General features: G+C 45.2%; 1 protein-coding gene across 7 annotated transcripts in view; it reads right to left on the bottom strand.

Annotated features, from left to right (window-relative positions):
• Positions 1 to 154: 154 nt before the first annotated feature.
• The window catches only part of GARNL3 (GTPase activating Rap/RanGAP domain like 3), a 173,017-nt gene continuing 158,182 nt past the window's right edge, over positions 155 to 14,989 (bottom strand). For all 7 annotated transcript variants that reach the window (XM_017949985.1, XM_017949984.1, XM_017949986.2 and 4 more), the window contains 6 exons: positions 10,434 to 10,541; positions 8,832 to 8,950; positions 6,663 to 6,801; positions 4,554 to 4,769; positions 2,914 to 3,040; positions 155 to 612 (listed from right to left, as the gene is read on the bottom strand). In XM_017949985.1, the coding sequence (XP_017805474.1) occupies positions 441 to 612; positions 2,914 to 3,040; positions 4,554 to 4,769; positions 6,663 to 6,801; positions 8,832 to 8,950; positions 10,434 to 10,541 (881 nt within the window). In that variant the 3' untranslated portion in view covers positions 155 to 440. The remainder of the gene's footprint in view (positions 613 to 2,913; positions 3,041 to 4,553; positions 4,770 to 6,662; positions 6,802 to 8,831; positions 8,951 to 10,433; positions 10,542 to 14,989) is intronic.

Raw genomic sequence — 14,989 nt, 5'->3', positions numbered from 1 at the left:
TGGGGCCAAAGGTGCAGAAAGAAAACTTACTTATAATAAAGTTAAAAAGCAATGACTTTTCTTTATAAAAGAAACACATTATGTGACATAAATCAAAACTCTAATGAAAAAATTTTCCATCTAAGTATATAAAATATGAGAAGGTTGCAGTAAATAAGAATGAATATTTTTGATTTATTCAAAGTTTCAATCTAAAACCTCAATGAAATCTACCACCTTTATTACAAGGGGACTGATGGTTCCTGAACAGAAAGAAACAAAGGTCAGGAAAGATGGCACCGGACATTGGAGAGGGAACTGGCCGAGTGTGCAGAAGGTTTGGTCCAATAGATCACTGACAGGCTAAAAGCCACATTTTGTTGAGAAATGACAGCAGAACTGTTTAAAGAGTATAAATCTCCATAAGAAAACTAAAGATGGCAAATGAGATTTGAACTCTGTTACTTCAAGTCAATAATGTCTTCATCGGAGAAAGCCGTGAGCTGGAAGGGGCTGCTGCTGGAGACCGGGCTGCCCTCTCTGTCTGCAACAGGGTCCTGGTCAGAGCTGGTTGAGTGCCCCTCAGGGTTGGCTTCGGAAGTAGAAGCACTTTCCAAGGAGCCTGATGGGATCCTAGAAGAGACAAGTCACTGTAAGAGGATCTGTGGGAGTATTGCGGAACTGGGACTATTTTTTTCTGGCAATTTCCTGTTCATCTGAGCTCATGAGCTTGGCTCCCCAAACCCTCACTGTTATGTGGTAGAGGTGGGGAAGTGCTGGAATGCCACCCCCATCACCTCAGGGGGTTGTGAGGATTAAAGGCCGAGTGTGTGACACATGGAAGGTGTTTGTGAGACATTATTTACCTACCTTTCTAAAGTGCAAATCTAGATAATGTCACCCTGCCTAAAACCCTCCCATGGGTGCCCAGGGCCAGAGGATCAGGCTGAAACTCATAACGAAGGTTCCGGGACTGGGCCTGTGACCCCTCCAGCCTTCCAGGGCACCCCTGACTCCCTCTGTTTCCTCCAGCTTCTCAGGACTCTTCTCAATAGCTGCATATTAATTTGACCAAAATTAGTTTCCACTTCTCAGGGAGTTAATGCATTCCACAAATACTCATTGGCCTGCAAAAGCCCACCTGACCCAACTGCTGCCCACTCTCGGCCTCACACGGTTCCTGGCTCCATTCTCTACGCTCAAGTCTGTCCACTCTTCCTCCTGCCTTTTAACTGGCCATGCTAGGCCTGCTGCAGGGCCCTTGCCCTGAGGTCGTTGCTGTCAGAAGGGCTGTTCCCCTAGCTTCTTACCATTCATTCCAAGCCCAGCCCAATGCTACTTCCTCAAAAAGCTTTCCTTGAGCTCTCTCTCAGAGTAGACCTTCTACCTGCCAGCCCTGTCACTTCTTTTTCATTTCTTTATAGCACTTGTCACTATTTGAAATGATTTTATTTGATACTTGTTTACAGGTTTGCTGTCTGTTTTCCCACACTAGAATGCAAAGTCCCTGAGGGCAGGGGCCTTGTCAGGTTATGATTTATGAGAGGAGGCTCAGCCTCCCCTGATGTTTGAGACCCTCTCTGCCCCAGGTGTGGGCTGGATGGCAACCCCTTGTTACACATCACCTGCCATGCTGGAATGCAGTAATTGTCTGGACCCTTGTTGGTCTTTGCCACTGGCCTGGGAACCCCTTGAAGGCACAGGTTGGGGCTTAGTCCTTTCCATATCTTAACACATTCTTGGGTGCTCCAAGAATGTATGTTGAGCGAATGAATGAAGCTTGGATATATGAACTTATCACTCTCCACACTTGAAGCATGTGTGATGTTGCTTGAAGGACAACAGAGATCTTATAGGACAAATCAGTGTGACTTAATTACTATTCACTGACATGTGATGCTGAGCTGGCATTCAGATAGGCTGGACTGTGTATGTGCTACCAGTACTGCATTCCTGCATAGAGAGCACCTATTTCTCTGCAGTCTTACTGTTTTGTTTTGGTTTTTTTTTGAGACGGGGTCTTGCTCTGTTACCCAGGCTGGAGTGCAGTGGTGTGATCATGGCTCACGGCAGCCTTGACCTCCCAGAAGGAGGTGATCTTCCCACCTTAGCCTCCCAAGTAACTGGGACTACAGGCACACACCACCAGATCCAGCTAATTTTTTTTTTTTTGTAGAGATGGGTCTTGCCGTATTGCCCAGGCTGGGATTGAACTCTTGGGCTCAGGTGACCTTCCCTTCTCAGCCTCCCAAAGTGTTGGGATTACAGGCATAAGCCACCATGCCTAGCAGGCATTTTTATTTTAAAAACTCTCTGTCGATCTGGTGAGGAAAAAGTCTCTCTCTCTCCATATATATATACATATATAAAATATAAAAATATACATATATAAAATATAAAAATATATATATATAAATATATATATCTTGCTCTGTTGCCCAGGCTGGAGTACAGTGGCATGATTTTGGCTGACTGCAGCCTCCACCTCTCACATTGAAGCGATTCTTCTGCCTCAACCTCCCAAGCAGCTGGGACCACAGGGATGTGCCACCACGCCTGGCTAATTTTTGTATTTTTAGTAGAGACGGGGTTTCACTGTGTTGGCCAGCCTAGTCTCGAACTCCTGACCTTGGGTGATCTGCCCGCCTCAGCCTCCCAAAGTGCTGGGATTAAAGGCATGAGCCACTGCGCCCGGCCTGGTCTCAATATATTTGAATGAGCATTTGACTGCTGGTATGTGTGCCCATTTGTCTAGATCCCTCCCCGGCAGGCCTGAGGCTCTGGGTACCCTCAGAGAGGAGCAGGCTGCTGGCCCTCTGCTGTAGCTGCCAAAGGGGCCACTAGTGGCATCATCAATCCACAGAAGGGGCCTCCTGGGCAGTGCTGTGACTCACAGGTCCACCACCCCGAGCAGGGGCCTCTCCATCTCTTTACCTGTCACTGCTAGATGACCTCACTGCCCCTGGCTTGGGGCCTCCTTGGCTTTCTTCTAACCGCTTCCGGGGTTTTGATTTGGCCTTTGGCGCTCCTTCTGACTTGGGTCCACCTTCATCCGAGAGGCCTGGATTGAGAATCATAGGTCAGAGGGTCACTACCACAGGGCTGCCACGGAGACAGAAAAGACCCTTATTTTTTCTTGGTTGGGAACTGGTGCATTGTTGTGCTAGAGTCAGGAAGAAAGATGATAGAATATATATTTTCAAATTATTGGTTTTCTTGTTGGTAGAAGGTTTTTATTTTCTGATTATAAAGTATACACACATTGCAAAAAAATTAGAGACTCAAAGAGCCTAATGAGGAGAGATCATCTACAGTCCTACCGCTGATAACCCTGTAATTCTCCAATTCAGAGGTTCCGTTTTGCAAAAGCTCAGTGGTTTGTAAACAGTGGTGGGCAGATCAAGCTTTGATATGGAAGACTGCATTAAAAATAGCAATACATTTATTTTAAAAACACAGTGGAAGGCACCAACTTGAAAAACCAATGGACTTTGTTAGTGTCAAGGCCTGCCCTGTCAGGTGGCCTGAATCCCCTCCTCCAGTTGTTCAGGGAATATTACTGCAGGGCAGGGATGTGCTCAGGCCACCTGTCACACAGATCCCAATCTAAGTTTTCAAACCAGTTTTTACTGGTTTATCATGTCACTTCCATTTTTCCTTATTTTGTTTCCACAAATCTGAACAAAAAGGTTTCTAACAGTTTAACCTTTTCACACTTATCAGGGGCTTTATGTTTCTCTGGTTTGGCCTCTCATCTTTTTTTTTTTTTTTAAAGACAGGGTGTCTCTCTGTCACCTAGGCTGGAGTGCAGTGGTGTCACCATGGCTCCCTGTAGCCTTGACCTCCTGGACTCAATTGATTCTCTTGCCTCAGCTTCTTGAGTAGCTGGGACTATAGGCGCATGTCACTATGGCTGACTAATTTTTTTGTATTTTTTGTAGAGATGGGGTTTCACCATTTTACCCAGGCTGGTCTTGAACTCCTGAACTCAAGTGATCTCCTGCCTCAGCCTCTCCCAAAATGCTGGGATAACAGGTGTGAACCCAGTGCCATATTTATACTGAGAGAAAAGAGCTCAACACGTATCTTTCATCTGTTCCATCCACAGACCTGCCCTCACTGTCTAGGGCTGGGAGAAGTAATAAGGGAACTGAACACACACGTGTAAAAACATGGTACATTTCCACTTTGGGATATACCAACATAAAATGTTGCCTGAGGACTGTGGGATATAAATCCTTCTAGACACCTTTCTAGGAAATCATATATAGATTGGTACTTTTATTTTTAAAAATGGTATCAGACTAGACATAGTGTTTTATAAACTGCCCATTTCCCCCCTTCACATGGCTTGGGCAGCTTTCCACACCAATAAATATAGATCAACAACATCACTGCTGGTGGCTACACTATAGTGTATTCCTTGGTATAGATGTATTAGAACTTACTTATAAATCCCTTCTTAAAAGGAAAGTTTCCTTTTAAACTCATTGTTTTTGAGGACAATTCATATCCAAAGATAAAACCAGCTGCTCGGTTCACAGACAGTGGAAACCAGGATTGAGAACCATTACCCAGTAGTTCCCTGCGGGTCCTGCTTGCTATTTCTTTGATCTCCATGCGAGACAGGGACAAGGAGTGCGTGACAGGAATGGCAGCGAGGCCCACACTGATGGGAGTGGGTGGGGTGATGACCTTGGAGACTAAGGGCGACTTCAGAGGTCGCTCGATGCTTCTGCCCACGAGGTTTCTAAGTGGAATCTTGTACAGATTTTTTGATTGAATTTCACCTGAAATGTGATTTCAAAAAGAACATCAGAACTTTAACAAAAGTTCATATTATTTACAAGAGAGTAATCTCTTGTTCCTTAACATAGCATGAAGGAAGACTTTATGTCACACACTGATCTGTAATGTCCCACTGGGAGGGCTGGCCGGGAGCACTAATTTGAGGGTGCCTGATGGCTCTGCATTTTCTAAAGCATTTTCATGTGTAAATTAGGTAAAATGCACTCGTGACTGCACAGGAAAAAGGACTAGACAAGAAAAGCAAAAAGCTGCCCTGCTTGGGAAATTCTGTGCTTTCTCTTAACTGTGTGCAGTAAAGACGAGTGATGTGGTAAGAATTTATGAAAAGCGGTGTGTTCAAAGCAATGAGGTAACCACAGCAGAGGCCTCTGGGGTTTGCAGGCAAAGCCAGATAGAGTGAAAGACTGCATGTGCTAAGGAATGTCTAGGCTTGATGACTCTATTCTTTTAGCTATCAAAACCCACTACTGTTAACAGCCCTGAAGGAAAAATAACTGCTGTTGCAAGTTGGAAACTCTATAGCCTTTAACTCCCTTCTTCCCGCTGAAACTTTTTTTTTTTTTTTTTTTTTTTTTTGAGAGAAGGTCTTGTTCTGTTGCTCAGGCTGGAGTGCAATGATGCAGTCATGCAATCATGACTTACTGCAGCCTTGACCTCCCAGGCTCAAGCGAACCTCCCACCTCAGCCTCCTGAGTAGCTGGGACCACAGGTACATGCCATGACAGCCAGCTAATTTAATTTTAGTTTTTGTAGAGACAGGGTCTCACTCTGTTGCCCAGGCCAGAGTGCAGAAGTGCAATCCCGGCTCAATGCAGCCTTGACCTCCGGTGCTCAGGTGATCCTCCCAACTCAGCCTCCCAAGTAGCTGGGACTACAGACACATGTTACCACGCCCAGCTAGTTTTTGTATTTTTTTTTTTTTTTAGAGACAGGGTTTTGCCGTGTTGCCCAGCTGGTCTTAACCTCCTGGGCTCAAGCGATCCATCTGCCTCAGCCCGCCAAAGTGCTGGGATTACACGTGTGAGCCACAGTGCCTAGCCCAGTTTGTTTGTTTATGTATTTATTTTTACAATGGAGTTTCGTTGTTATCACAAGGTTTCTTAAGAACACAACCAATGTATTCAGACTGCAAGATTTCTTTTTTTTTTTTTTTTTAGACGGAGTCTCACTCTGTTGCCCAGGCTGGAGTGCAATGGCACGATCTTGGCTCACGGCAACCTCCACCTCCCAGGTTCAAGCGATTCTCCTGCTTCAGCCTCCCAAGTAGCTGGGATTACAGGTGCATGCCACCACGCCTGGCTAATTTTTGTATTTTTAGTAGAGATGGGGTTTCACCATGTTGGTCAGGCTGGTGTTGAACTCCTGGCCTCAGGTGATCTGCCTGCCTCGGCTTCCCAAAGTGCTGAGATTATAGGCGTGAGCCACCACACTTGGCTGGTTTTTTTTTTTTTTTTTTTTTTTGAGACGGAGTTTCGCTCTGTCACCCAGGCTGGAGTGCAGTGGCTTGATCTCGGCTCACTGCAAGCTCCGCCTCCTGGGTTCCCGCCATTCTCCTGCCTCAGCCTCCCCAGTAGCTGGGACTACAGGCGCCCGCCACCTCGCCCGGCTAGTTTTTTCTATTTTTTAGTAGAGACGGGGTTTCACCGTGTTAGCCAGGATGGTCTCGATCTCCTGACCTCGTGATCCGCCCGTCTCGGCCTCCCAAAGTGCTGGGATTACAGGCTTGAGCCACCGCGCCCGGCCTGGTTTCTTTTTTTAAATAGCTTTACATAGTAACTTCTTTAAGCAGTAATCACATGTAGATATTAGACAATGAACTAGAGAAATTAGAGTGGATTACAGATATTAATCAAACAGTAAAACTTGGACATCACCTTCCCCCAGGGAAGAAGGAAATACTGGAGTATCTCGGCCCGGGGGTGTCTGAGGAGAATTGCCGGCACTGGCCCCCTTGGAGCTGCCTCCAGATGAGACCTCATTCACAGCTGCAGTTGCTGTGAAGTATATATCCGACTAGAAAGAAAGAGAGAGCATTACCGGGCTGCCTGGTGTTTTGGGCCTTGCATCCACTGGCCCTCCTGCCATCACTGCAAACCCTCCAACTGGTCCCCATCCTTGGAGCATGCAGAGAAGTGCGGGATGCCGGGGCGAGGGATGGAGGGAGCCTTCCGGAGGAAAGCCCAGCGTGGCTAGTTACACTTTTCCTGAGTATTCCACTCCCTGCCACTTTTCCTCATCTATTTGTTGATCCACAATAGAAAATAGTCAATGTTCCACCACACATCTTCTGCAATCACAAACACAGCACACACTTCCCTAACAGGAATCTCAGGCACCTGGAGTGTTAGAATGGGAAAGATCTTAGGGATTCGGTTAGGCCCATTTGGCAGATGGGGAAACGGATTATTCATTCACTGATCCAGCAGATACTCAGGCACACCCGTGATGCGCCGGCGCTGGTGCTGACAGCAGTGGTGTGCTGGATGTGATTTATGAGATCCAATTTTCAGGAATTTTGCAAACTGGCTGTTAAACACACATGATTAGAAATAAAATTATACAAACCTAAATAAACAAAGGCCCTAAATATCCAAATTCAACCATTCCTAATTATTTGACTGTGCTTACTATTACATCTGCTCTGGAGTTATTGACACCAACAGTGTCTGTGGGGCTTGGGGGAGAGATACTGCACCATGGGGGATAACGCACGTCTCCCCAACACCATCTGCAGTGGTGTCTCACTGGGAGCTTGAAATCAATCATGGAGGGACTCTTTACACCATGGAATCCAGCGAGGACTATCAGTTCCACTTTGATTTGTTTTGTTGATTGTCTATACTTACAGTGATGCAGAAAGTACTAGTAATGAACAAGAAATGTGGAAGTGTGTTTAGTCGGGTACAGAAGCTGAAAGAAGTTTCAGTTTAATGACTATAAGTTGTATGAGGTTGAAAAATAGTTTTATAGCAGATTACCTATCAGATTAAAATTACAAAAAAAATGTGTGGATTGAGATATAACTCCAAGTGTAAAATAATGGTTGAAATGCAACTGTAGACTGGCTATGGATATAAGAATTCAGCAAATATTAACAAAAGCATTTTGTAAGAACCAATTGGCTAAGTGGATTTTTATGATAAACAGCATTGTATATTTATTATTTGTAAATTGTAAGCTATTTACAATCAATGAATGTACACACATATAATACATACATGCACATATGTACACATATCATACATATATGTACATATGTGCACACACATGTTTTCCAGAGCACTGGGGGACCGAAGCACTGAGCACACCACTGGTGCTATGATAGTGAGTAAGACAGCATGGCCCCTGCTCTCACAGAACCATCAGGGCAGCAGCAAAGATGAACAAATAAGCAGTCACCTACCACCAAATGTGATGGATGTCAGGACCAGGGAAGGGAACAGGGGACACAGCGGGGGAGCCAGCCCAGTCTGGCAGGGCTGGGGAGGACTTTCTGGGCCTGACTCAGGGGAGGGGACTAGAACAAGAATCCCCAGAGTATATGCCAGTGACAAAAGACATCTTGGAAGGCATCTTTGTTCCTGCATCCCTCCGTTCTGCCCTAGCTCTTGGTTATGAGGCATGGATTAATCAGTTAGCCATGATTCATAGGCTATGAATTCAAATTGAGGACAGAGGGTGGGAAAGGAAGAAAGATTGCAAGCTCTGACTTTTCTAGACTTGGACTGTCCTCCAGGGCAGCAGTGACGTGAATAACTGACCCAGTCTCTGATCAGGGATATCTCTTTTCAGCTAAGTGCTCCCCAGCGGCCACCAGCACTGACTGACTATTAACAAAACTGAGGAGTGTTCTGAAAGCCCGCAGAAATCACACACGAAAACCCAACAGATCAGTCTGGTTTCAGGCTCCCATCTTGCGCTGGCATTCTGACACAGGTCTTCATCAGCCTAACTTGACAAGAGGCGGCTTCTGTGCTCACCTGAAATCCCACAGTGCTGGGGCCCGCCAAACCCCTCAGACAGAAAATCTCAGTCCTACTCACCCTGGAGGCCACGAGCTGCAGCTGTGGCACGACTGCGGTGTGGACCAGGTTCCCGTTCACCACCAGGCGGATCTCCATGGAGTCGGTGGTGAAGGCCAGGAGATACGGGAAAGCACAGACTGCAAGGGAACAGGAGTGTCACCTCCCAGTTGCTAGCTTGGTGGCTGCGGACGGGCTGTGACTGTCTCATAGTCACGCTCACTTCTCTAGAAACTTCCATCTCTCATTCCTCTGGCTGCTTTTCTCCTTCCTTCACATGTGCACGTGGCCCTGATCCTAAGGTAGCCTTGGCTCCCAAGAGAGCCTCCCCTCGGTTGCCACACTCCGCCTCCCAGGAGGTGCGCACCGTCACCATGCTTGCTGCCATTTTCCCCCATGGAAACCCCATTGCCTGATCTTCCAGTGAGGCAGCTCACTTGCCAAAGTCCTGTGGGGAGTCCCTTCTGTTGTTCAGATACCAGCCTGACATTCTCTCTGCAGGCCCAGGCCATCCTGCCTGGGACACTTCCCTTTGGTCGCTCTTCAAGGCCTAGCCCTGGAGGAGCCCTCAGTGCTCCTCACTCCTCCCCTGTGCTCCTCCTGCTGCACGTCTGAGCAGGGGCTGCATCTTATTCCTCACCAGCCCTCACAGTGTCCCTCAGGATCAATGGGTTTGCTGAGTTATTTGTTAAGGGCTGGCCCCTCTGCTTGAAATGATTTGAATGACACACTGGCTTCCAGGTGCTGTGCCTGCCCTGGCTGCCCTATGGCACATCTCTTTCTTCCTGGCACTTCGTGTCGTTCCCTCCTTCAGGCTCTCTCTGCACTCTTTCCGTGGATGAGCTCATCTGCTCTCCTGGCTTTCCTGGTGACTCTGCCGACCACATCTAGGCCTCTGGCCATGACTTTCAAGCCCCTCCAGTAACGGTTCAAAACTTCCCTTTCCTGTCTACCAGATCTAATCTGTCATCAAGTCTGACTGGTCCTCCCAGGATCTTAGATCGGTCCCTCTGTCCTCCTCTGAAAATGCTGTCCTGTGGACCTATTAACACATAGCTTTATTGTGAGGACAAAAGAATGAACTGGAACATTCTTGGCTCTGATCTGACTCCCAAAACGCAATGGCCAGTTGTGGATCTTGAATCACAAACACAAAGCATCACTGCTCACGTCCTGACATTTTAGTGGCAGGCAGGTACCTGAGTTTCTATGAAACATATACCACAGGTGCTAAAAGCACTGTGCTTCTCCCTGAGGTCAGCCAGCATTTTGAGGCTGGAGACCATACACTTGAATTTTAGAAAAAGGAAAGTGAGGCCCAGAAATGAACTGAGGTGCTGAAATGATAACCAAGTACTGAAAAATGACATTTAATTGCTCTCAAATGCATACATGCTCAGGCACTGAGAGAAACTAGGAAGAACAGTAGAAGACAATAGTCCCAAAAGGGGAACAAAAAGAAAAAAAAATGACAAAGAAAAAGAACGCTCTGAATACTAATCATATGCATGTAATTTATGGCAATTTCGCAGTAAGCCAGTGATTTGCTTACATAGGATTTGCTTACAACAGTTCAGACATATCTATGAAGGGGGAAAGCGTTATGATAAAGATTTTTCTTACCAATTGCACAGGGAGCCTGGTTCCAACAGAACTGGAAATCTGACGCAGAGGGTTGAACCAAAAAAGAGCCACCATTAAAGGGGCAAACCTTTTTATAGATGCAACTGTCTGCAATGAAAACAACAGCAACTCATTTTTGTTAGAGACAACACTTAAATGACTGTAATTAAATAAATGAAAAACAGGCAACAAGAATAGTATCCTATCTGCTAGTTCTTTATAAACAGCCAGTATGAATACTGCCAAGATGCTGGATACTTAGGGTCAAAGGCCTAAGTATCTGAACCGTCTGAGCCAGAATAATATTACTACTACAAGTAATAAGAGCTGCTGTTTTGGGAGAATTTACTATGTGCCAGGCACTGAGCTTGAAAGCCATTATCCCATTTAATCTGTAGAAAGTAGAAAGATTATCCCATTTAATCTTCACAAAGTAGATACCATTATTACACTCACTTTACAGATGAGAAAATTGAGGTTAGGAGAGGCGAAGTAGTTTGTCCAAAGTCTCACAAGTACTGTGTGGGGGAAGCAGGGTTTGGACACAGGTCTGCGTGACTGCAGAGCCCGTGTGCTTCATGCCTATGCCCTACTGTCTCCCACACTCGTGAACGGTCAAGAAAGGACACCTGATGGCAGCCCCTGGCTGGAGAATGCCCTCCTGCAAGGCGGATCACACCTTGAGCCTCATTCAGGACAAGGGTGATGGGAGCCAGATACCCCCCGCAAACATTTTATTATTATTCAAGAGGACTTGAAGCCATATGCCTGTATCCTCTTGCTGAACCTCAACCAGTACTAGATTAAGACAAGGTTCATTCAAGTACATTGTTCCTGGCCTGCTGCAAGCTCTAAACACAAGTCCATGTGGTTCAGACCCTCTTAGAGTGAGAAAGTCCATGGAGAAACAAAGCCCCCATTTATTACAGAAGTTCATCACATTTTAAAAATTTAAATTAAAAAAAATTTTTTTTAAGAGACAGAGTCTTGTTCTGTCACACAGGCTGGAGTGCAGTGGCGTGATTACAGCTGATCGCAGCCTCCCCATCCCAGGCTAAAGTGAGCCTCCTACTTTAAATCCCCCAGTAGCTGGGACTACAGGTGCACACTGGCATGTCCAGCTATTTTTTTTTTTTTTTTTTTCCAGTAGAGACAAGGTCTCGCTATGTTGCCTAGGCTGGTCCAACTCCTGAGCTCAAGCAATCCTCTCGCCTTGGCCTCCCAAACCATCATGTTTTAGCCATGCATTTCTTTCTCAATGAAAGACCGAGTTATTATTATTATTATTATTATTATTATTATTATTATTGAGACGGAATCTTGCTCTGTCGCCCAGACTTGAGTGCAGTGTCTAGATCTCAGCTCACTGCAACCTCCGCCTCTCAGGTTCAAGTGATTCTCCTACCTCAGCCTCCCAAGTAGCTGGGATTACAGGCACCCGCCACCATGCCCAGCTAGTTTTTGCATTTTTAGTAGAGGCAGGGTTTATCCATTTGGCCAGGCTGGTGTTGAACTCCTGAACCCTCAAGTGATCCACCTGCCTCGGCCTCCCAAAGTGCTGGGATTACAGGCGTGAGCCACCGTGCCCGGCCTGAATTTTTATTAACATCATGAAGAATGGATGTTAACAAATATCTGAATGTTAATTATTGACACACAACAACAGGGATGACTCACAGACATAATACTGAGTAAAAAAAAGAAAAGCTAGATATTTGAGTACATACTGTATAATTTCATTCGTTTAAATGTTTAAAGCTGTCTACAGAGGGTAGAGGTAAAGATGGTAGTGTTACTCTGAGAAGATAATGACATGTAAGAACAATATCTTGGATTAGCGTCCCCACCTACATTTTAGAATCACATTTCTAATTTCCAAAAAAAAAAAGGAAGAAAACATGATATAATTAACAACTTGATGAGTCAGCAGATACAGAGTTTTGTTGCAATTGGGTCTTGGCTGCATTAGTATGTTTACTGTTTGAAAAATAATGAAACCCGATCGGGCGCAGTGGCTCACGCCTGTAATCCCAGCACTTTGGGAGGCCAAGGCGGGCGGATCACAAGGTCAGGAGATCGAGACCATCCTGGCTAACACGGTAAAACCCCGTCTCTACTAAAAATACAAAAAACTAGCCGGGCGAGGTAGCGGGCACCTGTAGTCCCAGCAACTCGAGAGGCCGAGGCAGGAGAATGGCATGAACCTGGGAGGTGGAGCTTGCAGTGAGCCAAGATCACGCCACTGCACTCCAGCCTGGGCCATAGAGCAAGACTTCGTCTCAAAAAAAAAAAAAAAAGAAAAATAATGAAACTATTTTAAATTATTAAAAATAACAGCTTTACTGAGATCATTTATAGATCACAAAATTCATCCATTAAAAATGCACAATTCGGGCAGGTGTGGTGGCTCTCACCTGTAATCCCAGCACTTTGAGAGGCCGAGGTGGGCAGATCACGAGGTCAGGAGATCGAGACCATCCTGGCCAACATGGTGAAACCTTGTCTCTACTAAAAATACAAAACTTAGCTGGGCACGGTGGCACGTGCCTTTAATCCCAGCTACTCAGGAGGCTGAGGCAGAAGAATTGCTTGAACCCGGGAGGTGGAGGTTGCGGTGAGCCGAGATCGCGCCACTGTACTCCAGCCAGGCGACAAAGCTAGACTGTGTCTCAAAAAAATACAATAAAAATAAAATAAAATAAAATGTACAATTCAGTGAATTTTAGTATATTTACAGAGTTGTCCAACATCACCATGATCTAATTTTAGAACTCTCATCACCCTAAAATGAAACCTCACTCTCCATTTCTTCCCCTAGCCCTAGTCAACCACTTATTTGCTTCTGTATCTGTGGATCTGCCTTTTCCGGACATTTCATATAAATGGCATCATACAACACATGGCCTTTTGTGTCTGCACTGAGCATGATGTTTTTGAGGCTCATCCATGTGTCAGTGCATCATTCCTTTTTATGGCCAAATAATATTCCACTGTATGAATAGCCTACATTTTGTTGATCTACTTACCATTTGATGGGCATTTGGGTTGTTCCTACTTTTTGCTATTGTTAATAAAGATGCTATGAACATTCCTGTACAAGTCTGTGTGGATATATATTCATTTCTCTTGTATAGATTGCTGGTTTTATGTAAGTCACATGATTTTATTTTATTCAGAATGTTATTTACTGTTAAATACTTTGTATCTATATCTACATCTTCATGAGCTTCGTTATTTTTTCTGTGTTTTGTTGTAGAATATTTGAGGAAAAAAGAAAAACATAAATAAGAAAATTTTAAAAATCATCTGCAACCCTATGTCCCAGAGAGAAATACTAATATATATATATGTATTTTTTTTAATTTTTTTTTTTTTTTTGAGACAGAGTCTTGCTCTATCACCCAGGCTGGAGTACAGTGGCGCAATTTTGGCTCACTGAAGCCTATGCCTCTTGGGTTCTGCCTCTTGGGTTCAAGCAATTCTCCTGTTCAGCCTCCTGAGTAGCTGGGTCTACAGGCATGCCCCACCACACCTGGCTAATTTTTTTGTTTTTGGTAGAGATAAGGTTTCACCATGTTGGCCAGGCTGGTCTCGAACTCCTGACCTCAAGTGATCCACCCGCCTTGGCCTCCCAAAGTGCTGGGATTACAAGTGTGAGCCATCGCGCCCGGCCAGTACTGATAGCATTTTGGTACTTCTTCATGTATTTTTATTAAGAATGAATAAGCAAGAGAAATGTCATAAAAACAGAATTGAACTTCAAAATATAATTTGCTTTCTTCACTATATTGTATATTTTCTTCTATGCATTTTTCTTTTTTTTTTTTTTTGAGACGGAGTGTCGCTCTGTCGCCCTGGCTGGAGTGCAGTGGCCAGATCTCAGCTTACTGTGAGCTCCACCTCCCGGGTTTACGCCATTCTCCTGCCTCAGCCTCCCGAGTAGCTGGGACTACAGGCGCCTGCCACCTCGCCCGGCTAGTTTTTTGTATTTTTTAGTAGAGATGGGGTTTCACCGTGTTAGCCAGGATGGTCTCGATCTCCTGACCTCGTGATCCGCCCGTCTCGGCCTCCCAAAGTGCTGGGATTACAGGCTTGGCCACCGCGCCTGGCCTTCTATGCATTTTTCAATAGCATAAGTTTAACTCACTGTATGGCATTTCAGTATTTGAATGTAACAAAACATCTTTACCAGTTTCCTCCTGTTTCCATTTAGTTTCCAAAGCTTTCTGCTTTATAAATGATGTTGTAACAGACAATCAAGAACTCATTATTCACAGTTTGCTGATTATGCCTTAAAATAATTGCCTGTGAGTACACAGGCTGTGTCCATTTAAAATCACATCCTGCCAACTTCTTCCCCAGAAGGCCGTACCATCTAGACCACTTCTAGCAGTGCAGAGAGAGGTGCCTGAATCCATGACTCTGACAGTCTCAGCCAGTCTGAGTGACCAAATCATTTCAGTGATAATTTGCATATTAAAATTCTCAGTGGGGCACCATTTTTCCCATGCCGTTAAAATAACTGGGAAGCCATTAGAGTGAGGTGGTCCCAGTGC

This window comes from Papio anubis, chromosome 13, assembly GCF_008728515.1.
Source record: "Papio anubis isolate 15944 chromosome 13, Panubis1.0, whole genome shotgun sequence".
Lineage (NCBI taxonomy): Eukaryota > Metazoa > Chordata > Mammalia > Primates > Cercopithecidae > Papio > Papio anubis.
This window is presented reverse-complemented; position numbering and strand designations above follow the sequence as displayed.